The 16974-nt window shown below is 43.1% G+C and overlaps 1 protein-coding gene across 34 annotated transcripts in view; it reads left to right on the forward strand.

Annotated features, from left to right (window-relative positions):
- Window positions 1–14418, forward strand: part of LOC141155441 (uncharacterized) — a 352337-nt gene extending 337919 nt beyond the window's left edge. For 32 of the 34 annotated variants that reach the window (XM_073642309.1, XM_073642338.1, XM_073642346.1 and 29 more), the window contains 3 exons: window positions 8967–9052; window positions 13101–13172; window positions 14079–14418. In XM_073642309.1, the coding sequence (XP_073498410.1) occupies window positions 8967–9052; window positions 13101–13172 (158 nt within the window). In that variant the 3' untranslated portion in view covers window positions 14079–14418. The remainder of the gene's footprint in view (window positions 1–8966; window positions 9053–13100; window positions 13173–14078) is intronic. The other 2 variants (XR_012247541.1, XR_012247565.1) reach the window with 1 other exon arrangement.
- The last annotated feature ends 2556 nt before the right edge of the window (window positions 14419–16974 follow it).

Raw genomic sequence — 16974 nt, forward strand, 5'->3', positions numbered from 1 at the left:
AGCAGAGGAGGTGGAGGAAGATGCTAGTGACGACGAGGTCAGGTTGCGCCTTCCTGGACAGAGACGTAGTACTGGAAGCACGTCAACAACTGCATCCTCAAACACAACTCTGCCTCTCACCACAAGTCGTGGTGGCTCTTCAGGTCGCATGGGTGCTAAGCCTTGCATAGCCTGGGCATTTTTTCAGATCGATAAAGATGACCCAACTCGTGTTATCTGTAACATTTGTCAGCAAAAGCTAAGTAGAGGCCAAAAAATACATAGTTTGAGTACTTCATGCATGAAGCGGCACATGGACATGAAGCATAAGTTGCAGTGGGAAGTTCAGTGTGCTACAATGCGGCCTAGCCAGCCGGGCCAACCACCGTCTGCCATATCTTGTGCATCCGCGGCCTCTTCATCCTCTGTGACTGGGGGGACAGCAGTCACACCTGTTTTGGGGCGCAGACCTGCCACCTCTTTACCTGCAACAGCCAGCGTGATTGGCAGGTCATCATTTTCTTTGGAGGTGGTAACACCAGCTGGTGTTGAGCGCTGTCCGACATCGATAGCACCACCTTTGGATCAAGGCAACCTAACATGTCCGCCTGCATCTTCCTCACAGACCGGCAGTTTGCCGGGGACACCCTTATCAACCTCGTCTAAGCACAATAGCCAGCCCTCGGTCCCTCAGATGTGGACAAGTAAAAGACCATTTCCTCCTAGCCATGAGAAAGCTAAGAGGTTGAATTTCACCATCTGCAAGCTCTTGGCTACAGAAATGCTGCCTTTCCGCCTGGTGGACACAGAGGATTTTCGAGACCTTATGTCCGTTGCAGTGCCCCAGTACCAGATGCCCAGTCGGCACTACTTCTCAAAGAAAGGTGTGCCTGCGCTCCACCAGCATGTCGCACACAACATCACCGATTCTTTGAGAAACTCTGTGTGTGACAGGGTGCATTTCACCACAGACACTTGGACGAGTAGGCATGGACAGGGGCGTTACATGTCGCTGACTGGGCACTGGGTAACTATGGTGACAGTAGGACAAGGGGCTGCTGTCCAAGTCTTGCCGTCCCCACGAGTTGTGCGTCAATCCTCTTTATGTCAAAGTTCCTCCACTGCTTCTGCCTCCTCAACCTCCTCTCGGTCTTCCACCTGCACCCAAAGCCTGTCTGGTCATGCCACAAGCTTTCTAACTGCGCAGAAGGGATCCTGCACACCTCCTTACTATGCTGGCAGTAGGGCTCAACGTCATCAGGCGGTTTTTACTTTGAAATGTCTGGGAAATGTGAGTCATACAGCTGAGGAGTTGTGGTCAGCTCTGGAGAACCAATTTCATGAATGGTTGTCTCCACTGGACCTGAAACCAGGGAAGGCCGTGTGCGACAATGCTGCAAACCTGGGTGCGGCCCTTCGCCGGGGCAATGTCACACACGTGCCTTGTATGGCTCACGTGTTGAACCTGGTTGTCCAGCAATTTTTAGCCCACTATCCCAGACTAGATGGCCTTCTGCAGAGGGCACGGTCGCTGTGTGCTCACTTCCGCCGTTCGCATCCCGCAGCTCAGCGACTTACATCTCTACAGAAGTCGTTGGGCCTGCCACTTCACCGGCTAAAATGCGATGTGCCTACCCGGTGGAATTCAACTCTGCACATGTTGCAGCGACTGTGGCAGCACCGACAAGCCCTGGTGCAATACGTTCTGACGTATAGCCTGGGCCAACGAGATCCAGACGTGGGGCAAATCACGCTGGAGGAGTGGTCTCAGATCAGGGACCTATGCACCCTTCTGCACAGTTTTGAAATGGCGACGAAGATGTTTAGTGCTGACGATGCCATTATCAGCATGACTATTCCGGTGATTTACATGCTGGAGCACATGATAAACAGAATTCGGAGTCAGGTGGTGGCACAAGAGGAGGTGGAGGAAGTAGAGGAGGAGGAGTTGTATGCGGAAGGGCTAACATCTGCAAGGTCCAGACGGTCGGCAGCACCAAGGCGGCAGGCATGTGAGGGTGGGGGAGATGGTTTTACCAGGGCGCATGGTAGCAGCCAAACTAGTGAGGAAGGTGCAGGAGCCCAGGAAGAAGTGGAGGACGAACTGATGGAAGACTCATCAGATGAGGGAGACCTTGATCACATTTCTGTTGTGCGAGGTTGGGGGGAGAGGACAGAGGAAGGAAGAATGATTGTTACCTCGCCACCAACACAACAGGGACTTGGTGCTCCTGGATGCGCAACACACAAACACACATGAGTGCCATCTTGCTGCACTACCTGCAACATGACCCACGAATTGGGAGAATTAGAAATAATCCTGACTACTGGGTTGCCACACTGTTAGATCCCCGGTACAAAAGTAAATTTGCAGAAATTATTCCTGCCATAGAAAGGGATGCACGCATGCAGGAGTATCAGCAGAGACTGTTGCAGAATCTTACATGTGCTTTTCCACAAAACACCAGTGGGGCACGTAGTGAATCTCACAGTTCCAACTTGCCAACCGTGGGACCGTCAAGTGTTCAGCACTCAAACCATAACAGAACCACAGTATCTGCTGGTAACATCAATTTTGCGGAATCATTTCACCACTTTTTTAGCCCATCTTTTGCAAGGCCACAGGAGACAAGAAGTCTGTCACATAGTCAACGCCTAGAGACGATGGTACAGGAGTATCTCCAAGTAAACATTGAAGCCATGACTGTGTCACTGGACCCTTGCTCTTTTTGGGCTTCCAATCTGGATAAATGGCCGGAGCTAGCCACTTACGCCTTGGAGATCTTGTCATGCCCCGCAGCCAGCGTTCTGTCTGAACGTGTGTTCAGCGCTGCTGGTGGTGTGCTGACAGATAAGCGCACGCGGCTCTCCACTGATAATGTAGACAGACTCACGTTCATAAAGATGAACAAATCATGGATCCGAAACGACTTTTCTACCCCTGTGTCATCCTGGGGAGAGTAAAAGATGGATGATTGGTTAAAATCACCCTACCAACCGTTTTAAGCTTTCAAATTACTAATCATGTTTATGTGTATCTTGGCTGGAAAATAATTTGGGCTTTGTAGCAGTGTGCAGCACTGATTCTATTAGGCCATCTATAATAAGCTCCACCAGATTTAAAATTACTAATCATGTTTATCTGTATCTTGGCTGGAAAATAATTTGGGCTTTGTAGCAGTGTGCAGCACTGATCCTATTAGGCCATCTATACTAAGCTCCACCAGATTTAAAATTAATAATAATTTTTAGCTGCATGTAGCCCGGAAAATAATTTTGGGGCTCCGAGATGCGCAAGACACATAAGTGCCTTCTTGCTGCACTACCTGCAACATGACCCTCATATTGTCAGAATTCGAAGTAATCATGACTACTGGGTTGCCACACTCTTAGATCCGCCAAACTTTTCGATCAACCTTTTCATTTTAATAAAGACAAAAAAATTGTCATTTTTGAAATTATAAGCATTAGCAGGTTATTAGAAACTGAAATCAAACAGTTTTCAACTCAAAACTTTATTCTAGGTGATGTTACATTTTCACATAGGACCCCTTGTTCGAAAGGAGCTTCTGAACTCTCTCGTCCATTGAATTTGTCAGGTTTTGGATGGTTTCTGCTTCAATTGTTTTGCATGAGGACAGAATACCCTCCCAGAGCTGTTGCTTAGATGTGAACTGCCTCCCTCCATCATAGACACTCCTTTTGATGATGCTCCAGAGGTTCTGAATGGGGTAGAGGTCAGGGGAGCATGGGGGTCACACCATAAGTTTGTCCCCTTTTATGCCCATATCAGCCAGAGATGCAGATGTTTTATGTGCAGCATGAGATGGTGCATTATCATGCAAAAAAATTATCTTGCTGTGAAATACACGGTTCTTCTTCTTGAACCATGGCAGGAAGTGCTGTTTGAGAAAATCCACATACATTATGGAGTTCATCTTTAGCGCCTTCAGGGATCCTAAAGGGGCCGATAATCTCTCTCCCCATGATTCCAGCCCAAAACATTACTCCACCTCCTCCTTGTTGGCGCTGTAGCCGTGTTTGCGTGGGGTGTCCATCAACCAGCCATCCTCCACTCCATCCATCTGGACCATCGAGCGCTGCACGGCACTCATCCGTGAACAAAACAGTTTTGAAATCAGTCTTCATGTAATGTTTGGCCCACTGGAGCCGTTTCTGCTTGTGTGAAGTGGATAGAGGAGGTCGACAGGATGGCGTATGCACAGCTGTAAACCTCTGAAGGACCCTGCATCTTGTTGTTCGGGGGACGTTGGAGGCACCAGCAGCTTCAAGAACTTGTCTGCTGCTATGACAAGGCTTTTTTGCCGCTGCTCTTTTAACCTGACGTAATTGCTTGTAGGAAAGAGTCCTCAATTTGCCCTTATCAGCACGCACACGTGTGTACTGTGAATCAGCTACATACTTCTTGATTGCCAAGACACTTCATCCTGATCATCGCACAATGTTGATTGTAGTCATGCCTTGACCTAAACACTCCACAATTTGTTGCTTCTCAGCAGCCGACACATCCTTTTTCTTTCCCATTTTGGCAGAAAATGTAGGCTGCTTAATAATGTGAGACAGCCTTCTTAAGTAGTCTTGCCTTTCATTGGACACACCTGCCAAACTAATTAGCACAGGTGTCTGCAATTGCTTACAGTGATATAAAGAGCCCTGACACACATCACCATCAATGAGTTTAACTGACAAACAAACAAATTCTTCCCTTATCACTCCTAAACACTTTTTGCATAATAATTTGGAACACAGTGTACATGTGCTTTTCCACAAAACACCAGTGGTTCACGTAGTGAATCTTACAGTTCTAACTTGCCAACCGTGGTCTGTATGGAGTTGTTCAATAAAGGGCCCAAAATTAAGATAACATAGATGGGAGAGGTCTCTATGAATAGGAATTCCTAAGTATGTGATACCCTGTGAGGGCCAGGCAAAGGGAAAGTTGGACTGGATGGAATCCTATATGGATTTGGGGAGGGAGACATCGAGGGCCTCAGACTTCGCTGCATTGATTTTAAAATTTGACCATGTAACAAAGTGATCGTTTTCAGCCATAACAGCATGGATGGATATATGTGATTGAGTGATATATACTAGGACATCATCAGCAAATAGAGAGCACTTGTACTCGGTGCCTCCCACCTCAATCCACCTAATATTGGGGTTATGACGAATTGATGAGAACAGGTGCTCCGTCACTAGGATGTATAAGAGAGGGGACAGAGAACATCCCTGCCTTGTCCCATTGGTGATTGTGAAAGGTGATGAAAATGTTCTGACGCGCCCCCTGGGCCTTGGGACACCCGGAGCCGGACCCTTTTTGGTGGATGCTGGTGGTTGTAGTCTCTGTGGCGGCGACCCGGTTCCGTGGCTCAGGGCGGTCAAACCAGTGGCGGAACTATTTATGTGGTTTTGATGTTTAAATGTCCGACTACGCCACCCGTGGATTGCGGTCAGAGTGAACCGCCGCTCCAGGGCAGACCGCTGAGGCTGGTGTTGTGGGTGCAGCAGAGCGTAGCATAACTCTCCACGGGAGGAGTATAGCCTCAGGGCAGTGTATGCGGAGGATGGGGGTGATGGTGCAGGGCAGCAGCAGTAACGACACGGAGTCAGTGATGCAGTCCAGGGCCTTTACTCACAGTTCTTATTATCCAGACCACGTCTGCAGGTAACGGCTGCCCACGTCGTACTGTGCTCACCAGGTGAGGGGCTCAGACAACTCCCAGATAACTTTGGAGCGCTTCACAGGACCCCCTTTGTGTGTCCTTTGTCTGGCCTTTCTTACCAACCCTTCTGTCCGGCTGCCTCGGGCCTCCTCTTGGTAAACTTGGCGCCAGTTTCCCTGACCCTATGTGGTGCCTTCCTAGCGGGTGTAGCGAGGGGCTGCGCCACATAAAATGTCACAGCCTCCGGTTTCTAGCTGAGGGTCGTTTCCTGCCTCCACTAGTTTCGGGGACCGGTCTCCCCCTTTGGCCTGACCCCTCCACGCAGGTGGATTCGGGCGTGCGGTGGCGACTCGCCCATCCGCACCCCTGGGATCCCTTCATTCCTCGTTCCTGGAGCCTTCTCCGCTCCTCTTCCTTCCTTCTCCCTCTTCCAGGCCTGGGCCTCTGTTACTAGGCCCGCCTCCGGAGCAGAGCTCATGCAGAGCCCCTGCTCCCTGCCACTTCTGCTCAGACTTCTCTGCACTGAACTAAGATGGTGCCCACCTTTTATACTCCCTTCTCAATGCACCCAGGAACTGCTTCCTCCCTGCTCCTGCACTACAGGGTTCCCCTTCCTCAGTGTTCCCTCCCCCCACTCCAGCCAGGGACAGGGACTGTCATGCCCATCTCAGGGGCATATTGGTCGCCCTGCCCCACGGCAATGTGGTGTAATGCATGCAGGTGTCGAGTCCTGATCCACACTCCATCCTTACCTGAGAGTGAGATATCACACCTCTGGGTGAGGTGCAATACCTCTGTAGCAACCGAGCCCTCAGGGTGCTACAGTTCCATTTATCTTCAGCCTAGGTGACATATTGCGATACAGGGCCGTGATTTTGGCTATAAAAGGGTCCCCTAGACCCCTACCCCAAGCTTTTTAAGAGAATCATATATGGCGTGCCAGGAGACTCTATGGAATGCTTTCTCAGCATCCAACGAGAGTATCTAATTACAAATTTTTAACTGCATCTAGCCCAGGAAATACTTTGTGCCTAGTAGCAGTGTCTGCTAGTCAGCGGATTATCCCGGCTGTTAAGCAAGCTACACCACCTGTAGTTTTGACACTTAATTTTTTCAAAGGAAATGCTTCGGGACCACGGGATACTCAGTGAAGAGCATCAGGAGGCACCCCAAGGCATAGGGGCTGGGACTGGCAGTAGGATGCCTTGCGGTGGACAGCCGAGCTCGATCCTTATAAAAGCTTTTTAACTGCAGCAGCTTTAGTGGACGCTACTGGAGCTGGAATTACGCGGCTGCTGGCATGAGACTTGCCCTCCAATAGATCCTTGTAAATGGATTTAAAGTGTATTCATTCAAATTAGAGAGACAATTTAAATTAAAAAGCTTAGAGCTGCCTCCACCACAGGGGGGCTCGCTCGACCCACCAGCGGACAGGCACCAGTATTGGGAGAGGGGGGCTGGCCGTCAGGGTTCACCGCGGCTCTGGCACAAACCCGGCGACACGGAGGTGGCACGGGCAGGAGCGGACTGAACGTGTCGGCTTCTCACTTTTTGGATTTTAGAAGGGCATGACATGCCTATATCTGTGTCTCCCCCTCCTTTTACTCCTCCACCTCTTTTCTTTTCGCATGACTATATGTACTTGTCACTTTTCCATGTGTTAGTTGTGTCTTCAGAGCAGTTTGTCAGCTTTTGGACACTTTTGAAGGTGTTTTCTATGTGTTTCTATGTGTTTTTGTTTGCCTGCCATTGGTTTTAACGGTGTTCGAAGGTGTTCGACGAACAGTTCGATGAACAGTTCGGCGAACACACGGGTGTTCGACGAACCGAACCGAACTCGAACACTACGGGGGTGGCTCAACACTAGACATGAGGAAAAAACAGCTGCTGCCTCGTGGCTTGTGGATAAACCCTCCAGGAAATATTGGCTCCCGTTCGATGTTGTGTGTTGCAGGAGTAAATCGATTTTTCAACAATGATGATGATAAAAGGGTCTTTTATTCACAACGCATTTCAACGCCATTCCGGCGTCTTTACCGGGTGGAAAATACAAATGACATTTGGTTTTCTCATGGGTGTGAGAAAAAAAATTGGATGCCACAGTATAGCATATGGATACATTGCAATTCTGTATCATTGGAAGCTGTAAATTGTCTTGTAAATGATTAAAAGTTGCTGCTGTAAAAAAAAACCTGATGGCATACGGATGACAGGTGAGGAAGAAATCTTGCCACTTTTCTGGATGAAATACTGAACATGAATGAATTCTGAACCTACCCTTATTCAGATAAATGGAACAGTTGCAGACACTTGTAGAACAAATATGCAGTTTGAGAATTAACTCATTCTCCAGTGCAGAGATATACAGTGGGGAAAATAAGTATTTGATACACTGCCGATTTTGCAAGTTTTCCCACCTACAAAGAATGGAGGGGTCTGTAATTTTTATCGTAGGTACACTTCAACTGTGAGAGAAAAAATCTAAAAAAAAAATCCAGAAAATCACATTGCATGATTTTTAAATAATTAAATTGCATTTCATTGCATGAAATAAGTATTTCATCACCTACCAATCAGCAAGAATTCTGGCTCTCATAGACCTGTTAGTTTTTTTAAGAAGCCATCCTACTCTGCACTCATTACCTGTATTAATTGCACCTGTTTGAACTCATTACCTGTATAAAAGACATCTGTCCACACACTCAATCAATCACACTTCAACCTCTCCATCATGGCCAAGACCAAAGAGCTGTCTAAGGACACCAGGGACAAAACTGTAGACCTGTACAACGATGAAATGGCCAACATGACAATAGGCAAGCAGCTTGTTAAGAAGGCAACAACTGTTGGCACAATTATTAGAAAATAGAAGAAATATAAGATGACTGTCAATCTTCCTTGGTCTGGGGCTCAATGCAAGATCTCGCCTCGTGGGGTAAGGCTTATTCTGAGAAAGGTCAGGAATCAGCCCAGAACTACATGGGAGGACCTTGTCAATGACCTGAAGAGAGCTGGGTCCACAGTCTCAAACATTAACATTAGTAACACACTACGCCGTCATGGATTAAAATCCTGCAAGGCATGCAAGGTCCCCCTGCTCACGCCAGCACTTTTCTGGGCCCGTTTGAAGTTCACCATTGACCATCTGGATGATCCAGAGGAGGCATGGGAGAAGGTCATATGGTCAGATGAGACCAAAATAGAACTTTTTGGTATTAACTCCACTCGGCAGCATTACTACATAGTGTATACATGCATGGATTTTATTTTTTTACTTATTCTCCATTTGATTTTACCTTGTAGGTATCATAATTGGATGTTTTGTGGGACTTTTCCTCTTATTTATCATCTTCGCTTTGATAACCATACTAAGAAAGAAAAAAGTTCATGTAAGTTGCAGGAAAAATATATATCTTCGTACTGTGTTAGCCAGTAGATAGAAAAATATTTAGATTTGAGAGTCCTCCGTGGTTAATACCTTTTAATGGCTAACTGTAAAGATAGTAGCAAATTGCTAGCTTTCGAGACTACTCAGGCCTCTTCATCAGGCATGGTATAACTCAAAATCTGAAGAGTCACAAATTTATACACAACAAGACACAGAAATAATGTAATAGATGAGACTAGTGACTTGAAGCAGAATTATCATTATGGGAGAGGCTTAAACATTTGTGGCCATAAATATTGGAGCAGTTCATTGATAAGGAGTGTGAAAGTTTTATTGTCCTGTGATTGAAGTCTGGTCCTTGATTGTGAGCCCCCACAAGGTCTGAGGAGCACATTTCTTAGTTGATATAGAAAGACACAAATCCATGCAACACATTCATTCCTGCACTGAGTGTGTCAAAGGTTGTCATTAGTTTGTGTTCCCAGACTCTCCTGTCTCTCTGAGATTTGAAGTTACCTTTTAATACCAGTAATTTCATGTCCATGATGCTGTGATCAGGGATACAAAAATGTTTAGAAACAGGTACATCTATTCTTTTTTATTTTATTGTGCGGCGATGAGAATTCATCTTTGTTTTAAGTATTTGCACTGTCTCCCCAACATACAGACCCCCAGTTGGACATTTAGTACATATAATTAAGTACCCCACATTATTGTAGGTGAATACTAGAGGAACCCGGTTGCTTTGTTTTTAAGTTTTGTAATGTAAGAGATGATTCCTTGTTATTCTGGTGGCTCTTGTAATCTGTTTCTCAATTGTTCTTGGATGGTAGCCTTGATTCAAAAAGGTCTTTCGGAGGCCACCAAGGTGTTTGTCTCTATCCATAGGGTTGGAACATATCCGATTGTATCTGATGGCTTGGCTGTAGACAATAGAGTTTTTTATGTGTTTTGGATGAAAACTGTCTCTTTTTAGGTATGTTGGTAGGGTCAATTGGCTTCTGGTACAGGGATGTCTCTATTTCATTGTTCTGTAGCTTAATGATGGTGTCCAAAAAGTTAATTTCAGTACAGGAGTAGTTGAGTGTTAGGTTGATGGTGGGATGAAATTGATTAAAGTGTTCATGATTAAGGCATTCTTGGACGTCTTTAGCTGTTGCTCAGACTCCATCCACATGATTAAAATATCGTCAATGTAACGGTAGTAGGCCAGAAGCCCAATGGGACATGAGGACAAAAAGTCACTTTCAAGCTTGGCAATGAAAAGATTTGAGTACTGTGGAGCCATTTTACTTCCCATCGCTGTACCAGTCTCCTGTAGATATATGTTGTTATCAAATTCAAAGTAATTGTAGGTGAGGATGAATTTTGTAAGTTTCACCACAGAATCAGCATCAATTTCTGTATTTAACATGAAGACTTTGCAGGCATTTAATCCACCCTGGTGTGGGAAATTAGAGTACAAAGATTCCACATCAATAGTGGCCAAGATTGTTTTTTCTGGTAGAAGACCTATTGCTACTAGTTTATTCAGTAGGTCAGTTGTGTCCTGAATGTAGCTGATTATATCCTTTACCAATGGTTTAAGAATACCCTCTACCCATCCAGAAACTTGCTCAGTAAGGGTGCCCACACTGGTCTTCATGAATTTCAGATTTGTAGATTTTGGGAAGCATATACAGGTGCATCTCACAAAATTAGAATATCGTCAAAAAATTAATTTATTTCAGTTCTTCAATACAAAAAGTGAAACTCATATATTATATACAGTCACTACAAACAGAGTGATCTATTTCAAGTGTTTATTTCTGTTAATGTTGATGATTATGGCTTACAGCCAATGAAAACACAAAAGTCATTATCTCAGTAAATTAGAATACTTTATAACAACAGCTTGAAAAATGTTTTTAAAATCTGAAATGTTGGCCTACTGAAATGTATGTTCAGTAAATGCACTCAATACTTGGTCGGGGCTCCTTTTGCATCAATTACTGCATCAATGCGGCTTGGCATGGTGGCGATGAGCCTGTGGCACTGCTGAGGTGTTATGGAAGCCCAGGTTGCTTTGATAGCAACCTTCAGCTCATCTGCATTGTTGGGTCTGGTGTCTCTCATCTTCCTCTTGACAATACCCTAGATTCTCTATGGGGTTAAGGTCAGGCGAGTTTGCTGGCCAATCAAGCACAGTGATACTGTTGTTTTTAAACCAGGTATTGGTACGTTTGGCAGTGTGAACAGGTGCCAAGTCCTGCTGGAGAATTAAAGTTCCATCTCCAAAAACCTTGTGGGCAGAGGGAAGCATGAAGTGCTCTAAAATTTCCTGGTAGACGGCTGCGCTGACTTTAGTCTAGATAAAACACAGTGGACCTACACCAGCAGATGACATGGCTCCCCAAACCATCACTGATTGTGGAAACGTCACACTAGACCTCAAGCAGCTTGGGTTGTGTGCCTCTCCACTCTTCCTCCAGACTCTGGGACCTTGATTTCCAAATGAAATGCAAAATTTACTTTGCATTTACTTAGTGTCAATGACTGCCTTCTGGACATCTGTCAAGTCAGCAGTCTTCCCCAAGATTGTAGAGCCTACTGAAACAGACTAAGGGACCTTTTTAAACGCTTAGGAAGCTTTTGCAAGTGTTTTTTGTTAATTATTCAATTTTACTGAGATAATGACTTTTGTGTTTTCATTGGCTGTAAACCATAATCATCAACATTAACAGAAATAAACACTTGAAATAGATCACTCTGTTTGTAATGACTCTATATAATATATGAATTTCACTTTTTGTATTGAAGAACTGAAATAAATTAACTTTTTGATGATATTCTAATTTTGTGAGATGCACCTGTATAATGCCTCTATTCTTGGACTCTCTGGTATCAGGTCATCAGCTCTTATGGATTTGTCAGGCTGACAACATACCAACTTGTTTAGTTCCTTGAAATAGTTCTGTGTAGGGTCAGGCTCCAATATTTTGTAGCAGCGCGTTTCCATCAGTTGTCTGTTTGCTTCCTTTATGTAGTCTGATGTGTTCATCATGACTATTGTATCACCCTTTTCAGCATGTTTAAAGATGATTTCTTTGTTGGTTTTCAAAGATTGTATGGCCTTTCTCTCCTGGGTACTGATGCATGCTTGTCTCCTGTTTCTGTGTACGTTGATAGATTTTATCAAATGTCTGAAGGAATCTATATATTTGTCCAAATGAGGGTTGTGTCCAGGTGGTGTCCTGTCTGACCACTTCTTGGTTGTCAAGATCCCTCTTCCTTGAGTGGGTTCTGAATCTTCTGTATCATTGAAATATTTCCTCAGGCGCAGTCTCCTGAAATAATTTTCCATATATGTATTTCCACCTTGGTGGTTGTCAATTGCCATTTGTTAATGGAAAAAAATTCTTCCCAGCACCCCATATGGCAGTCAGAATTAATCCCTGGGATACCAAACTATTTACTGAAATCTAGTAATTATGATTATATTAAAGCACCTCTCTGGCATATTTCCCAATGGAGTTGTATCACTAATGTATGTTCACTTTCTGCAGTAAAATACTAACTGGTATGCCATCTTCTGCTGTTCTCAGCTCCGCTCCCATCCGAATCTGCTAGTTCTGACCTGCCGGATCGCTCCAGTGTTTGCTGGGAAGATCAGAAGTCATTTCTCAATGAAAGTCTATAAGAGCCAGAATGAGGCCAGAACGATGCTCGCATAGGCTTACAATGAAAGATTCTGGTCAGTCAGGCGCTGCAGTCACAAGCTAGTGTAACGGAACGAGAGTAGTGCAGGGAAGAGCAGAAAATGGCGGCTAGTGAGTATTTCACTAGAGGCAGGTAACAGACATTAGTGATACCACTCCAGCGATGAAATAAAAAAAACGCTTGGTGGTGCTTTAAATATTCCTTTTAAAAAGGCACTCAGGCCCCATTTGAAACTGTTTATTCAGGTTTGACAGAGAATAGATTCAGAGATTTTGTCAAGGTGAATAAAGGGAATGAATTCATTATACTTCATATAAAAAGAAGTTTATTAGATGATTCTTTCTTTTCAGAGCTATTCCTTTGAGCTTCCAAACAAATCTCCAGAAGAATCAGGAATTCCACTAAATGATGTTACTGCATAAGTAAGACGATATTTAATATTACTATGTCTCTTTTTCACTGTATCTTTCCTAGTTATTATTAACCCCTTTCATGATATATGACATAAACTTACTTCATATGCTGGCTCCCTGACTTTTATGCAGGTTCGCACACCAAGCCCTCATCTTTCCCTGCACATGGTGACTGATTTAATCAGCCATCGTGTGCCTTTAACAGCCGCGGATGCAGTGGAGCTCTGCCTGTGGCTGTTACACCTGTTAAATCCTGCTGTGAATCTCTGACAGTGGCATTTAACACGCACCAATAAGGGCGCGCATTTTTCCACTCTCCCATCGGTGTGCCTGTGATGTGATTTCGGGGTGCCGATGGGTTGCTATGACAGCCAAGGGTCTGCTGAAGACTCTTGTGCCTGTTATTATGCCGTGGCCGGCGTTCAGGGGAGATCATTATTTTCGCTATACATAGCAGTGCTTATGCACTGCTATGTAAAGCACAAGCGTTCGGATGATTGCAGCTTCAAGTCCCGTAAGGGGACTAACAAATTGAGTAAAAAGTGAAAAAAAAAGTTTTTAAAAATATAAAAAAAAATAAAAGAAACACAAAAATTCAAATCACCCACCTTTTGCCCCATAGAAAATAAAACAATAAAAAAATACATACATCAGTGCCAATGCTAACCACTATGAATAGGCATGTGTGCACCAGAACTTGACAATGGAGCAATAGAAGGTGGCCTGCTCTGATAGATAACCTTTTTTCACATCATGTGGGAAGTTGAATGTGTATGTGTATAATTGTTTAAGAGAAAAGAACAATTCTCAGTTATGGGGGAGTGTCTGTGGTCACCTACCCGTTGTTACCCATTGCAGGATTTTATCAATTGAATTTCATGAAAATCTTTTTTTTTTTTTTTTTTTTTTTCTTAGGTTGGCATGGAAACGTAAGGATCAAAAATAATGAAAAGGATTTAAACAGAAAAGTGGACAAATATTTTTTGTGTCTGTTTTTCATGTGGAGAATATAACATCAAATGGAGAAATTTTTCATTTTTTACATGTACAAAAAATGTATCCAAGAATTATTGTTATATTGGTGGACCATTTGTTAGATTAAAAAACTTTAGGCTTTTACATTAGATATATTAAATGGTCCGACCATGATTCGCTGTCAATACAAATGTCTGAAAAAAATAACTAAGCTCCAAGATCCACTTGATAAATAAATATTTTTTTCTACATTCCCCAAAATAAAGCTCAAGAACTAAAATGACTTTAGATAATGTAATTGCAGCTGATTTTATAATTTAGTGTGCTCATAAAATCTCAGTGCGACTCTATATCATTCAAAGACATAGGTAGAATAATGAAATTTGCAACTTCGATTATTTGGCTTTTTTCTTATTTCATATTGTATGTAAAATAATGTTATTGAGAGTCAGATTAGTTTTAAAGTTGTTTGGAACAATGTCTGAATTTGTCTAATTGCCATATTTGGAGTCGGGAAGGAATATTTTCTCTAATATGGGGCAATTATCATCTGCCTCATGGAGTTTTTGCCTGCCTCTGGATCAACATGTTACGTTATAGGTTGAACTCGATGGAATTATAAGGTTTAAGATAGTCTCGTATGTCTACCTTAAACCTTAAAAACTATGAAACGAAAAATAATTTCAGAGACAGAAGAGATTTTCTTAGGAAAAGATGGGATGCAATTTACAAGTGGTTGATGTCTGACGGCGAATAGTTTTTTTTTTTTTTGTGGCCACCGTTGTTATATGATGATTGAAAATCATCCATTTCAACTGGGAGCATAGGACTGTAAGGGTGTTTAGTTGATTGTGTGCCCCTTTATATAAATATTAGAATACAATTCCCATTGATGTTAGAAAGGTGTCTGGTGTCTCCAATCATGGAACTCATGGATAGAATAAACAATACACTCATGAAGAGGCAACAAGCTTGATGGTTTGAGAGTCCTTAATGTGCTTACTGAATAGAAATGTCCTTACATGGAGGCAACACCTTGAACAGACGTAGATGGTCGGCTCTTACAAAGTTGCTCTTGAAGATGAGCTGATATCCATCGCCTGGGACAGACTACAGGATGGCAATACAAGCTGGAGCTTCCAGTTTTGCGCCTCTCTGGCCCTTACTATAGTCTTGGGGAAATGCACTATTGTGGTAGTCATCCCTGCTTCTAGCTAGTAATGGTGTAGACATCTCATGTGCTACACTATTCTCCTCACACATTCCAGATGGGCAAAATAACACACTAAGTTAAGTGATGGTGAGTTATTTGGATTGATCAAATTAAGATATCCTTATTTGATAGTGGTGGGTACAAATATTTGGGATATGGAATAGGATTAGAATTACATTAGTTGAGGAACATGCAAAAAATCCAGGGAGTATTTGCCCATGTATATAAGCTTATATTGCCCAATGCATTCATGTAATTGATACCATGCTAAAGGCAAGAAAATACACTTACACCATATTGATAAAAGAAAAAACTTGCTTCCTTACACTAGGGATCTCTTTCTGAATGATGCAGCTTTTCTTTTTTCAAAAAATGCCCTGTTGCACATCAAAAATATGCAGTGCTCACAGCAAAGGTGATCAATTGTTGACCTGCCAAGGAAACATCCCTGAGCAGAACCTGAAAAAAAATGATGGCATGTATTAAGAGTTCTTGTTTTAATGAGGAATTCATTAAATTAAAAGCAATTTATTTAGAATATAATTGTTTCCTGGCACCACAGAAAAATATACAAAGAATTTGTTCGATCAGTTAAAAGTAGCTGAGATGCAGTTTTAACAAGTAAAGACAACCCTACTAAATACTGCTAGTTATTACATTGTAGTGTAAATGATCATGATTGCATTATTCCCAGCTCTTTGTGCTGCATATATTTATATTCAGGATTTCAGCATGAATTCCTTCAGTTGATATATAAACCTTTGCATGTAGTAAAACATCACATTTTCTACAGGCATGCAAAGTAGGAAAGTATGAACATTTCAAAAACTGTCCACAATTTTCACAGCTGATGTAATTAGGGAGTTTGCTTAATGCTTTGTAAAGGTTTAAAATGTAGGTTGAGGTTTCTCGCATTTGGTTGCTGCCTAAATAGATGATTGCTATTGTAGTCAATAGAGTTAGAGGTTGTCTCATGACTAACATTAATGTCCTGTTCACAGAATTTGCCATAAATATATTATAGACACCCCACCTATCTCCAGAAAGTTGGTCTCCAGATTACCCACAATGACTGGTAACTAGTGTTCAGCGAGTATGTTCTGTTCCGAGTATGCTTGGGCCAAGCTCCGAGTATTTATAGCTGCTCGGTGATATGGTTGAATCGCTCCCATGTGCATGATTTGCAACTGTTTGACAGTTTTATTACATATAAATACTCGGAGCTCGGCCCGAGCATACTCAGCGAAAGGGTTAATAGAACATACTCGCTCAACCCTACAGTGGTAACCCATCTACAGTGACTGGAGAGATGGCTGTGCCTGCATGTCTTTTTCCAGTTACTGGAATACAGTATATCTAGAGCACTTAGAGAGATTGATGCGAATCCCAAAGTTGGGATCTATATCCATTAGACATTTATTGCATATCCTTTGGATATGTCATTAAAATCAGTCATGAGACAAAACCAGTATAGCTAGTAGTAGCCAATACATGTTATCTTCACTCAGCGCTGCTCTCATCCTGATCCTTCTGACCACAAGGAAGCAATAAGATAGTGTAAAGTGGATAAAAGTCCTTTGAGAGATGGACTGTTCCAAAATACATTTTGTAAATTGACAGTAT

Source organism: Phyllobates terribilis, unplaced genomic scaffold, assembly GCF_046119375.1.
Source record: "Phyllobates terribilis strain yellow unplaced genomic scaffold, ASM4611937v1 Scaffold_1__5_contigs__length_1240528914, whole genome shotgun sequence".
NCBI classification, from domain to species: domain Eukaryota; kingdom Metazoa; phylum Chordata; class Amphibia; order Anura; family Dendrobatidae; genus Phyllobates; species Phyllobates terribilis.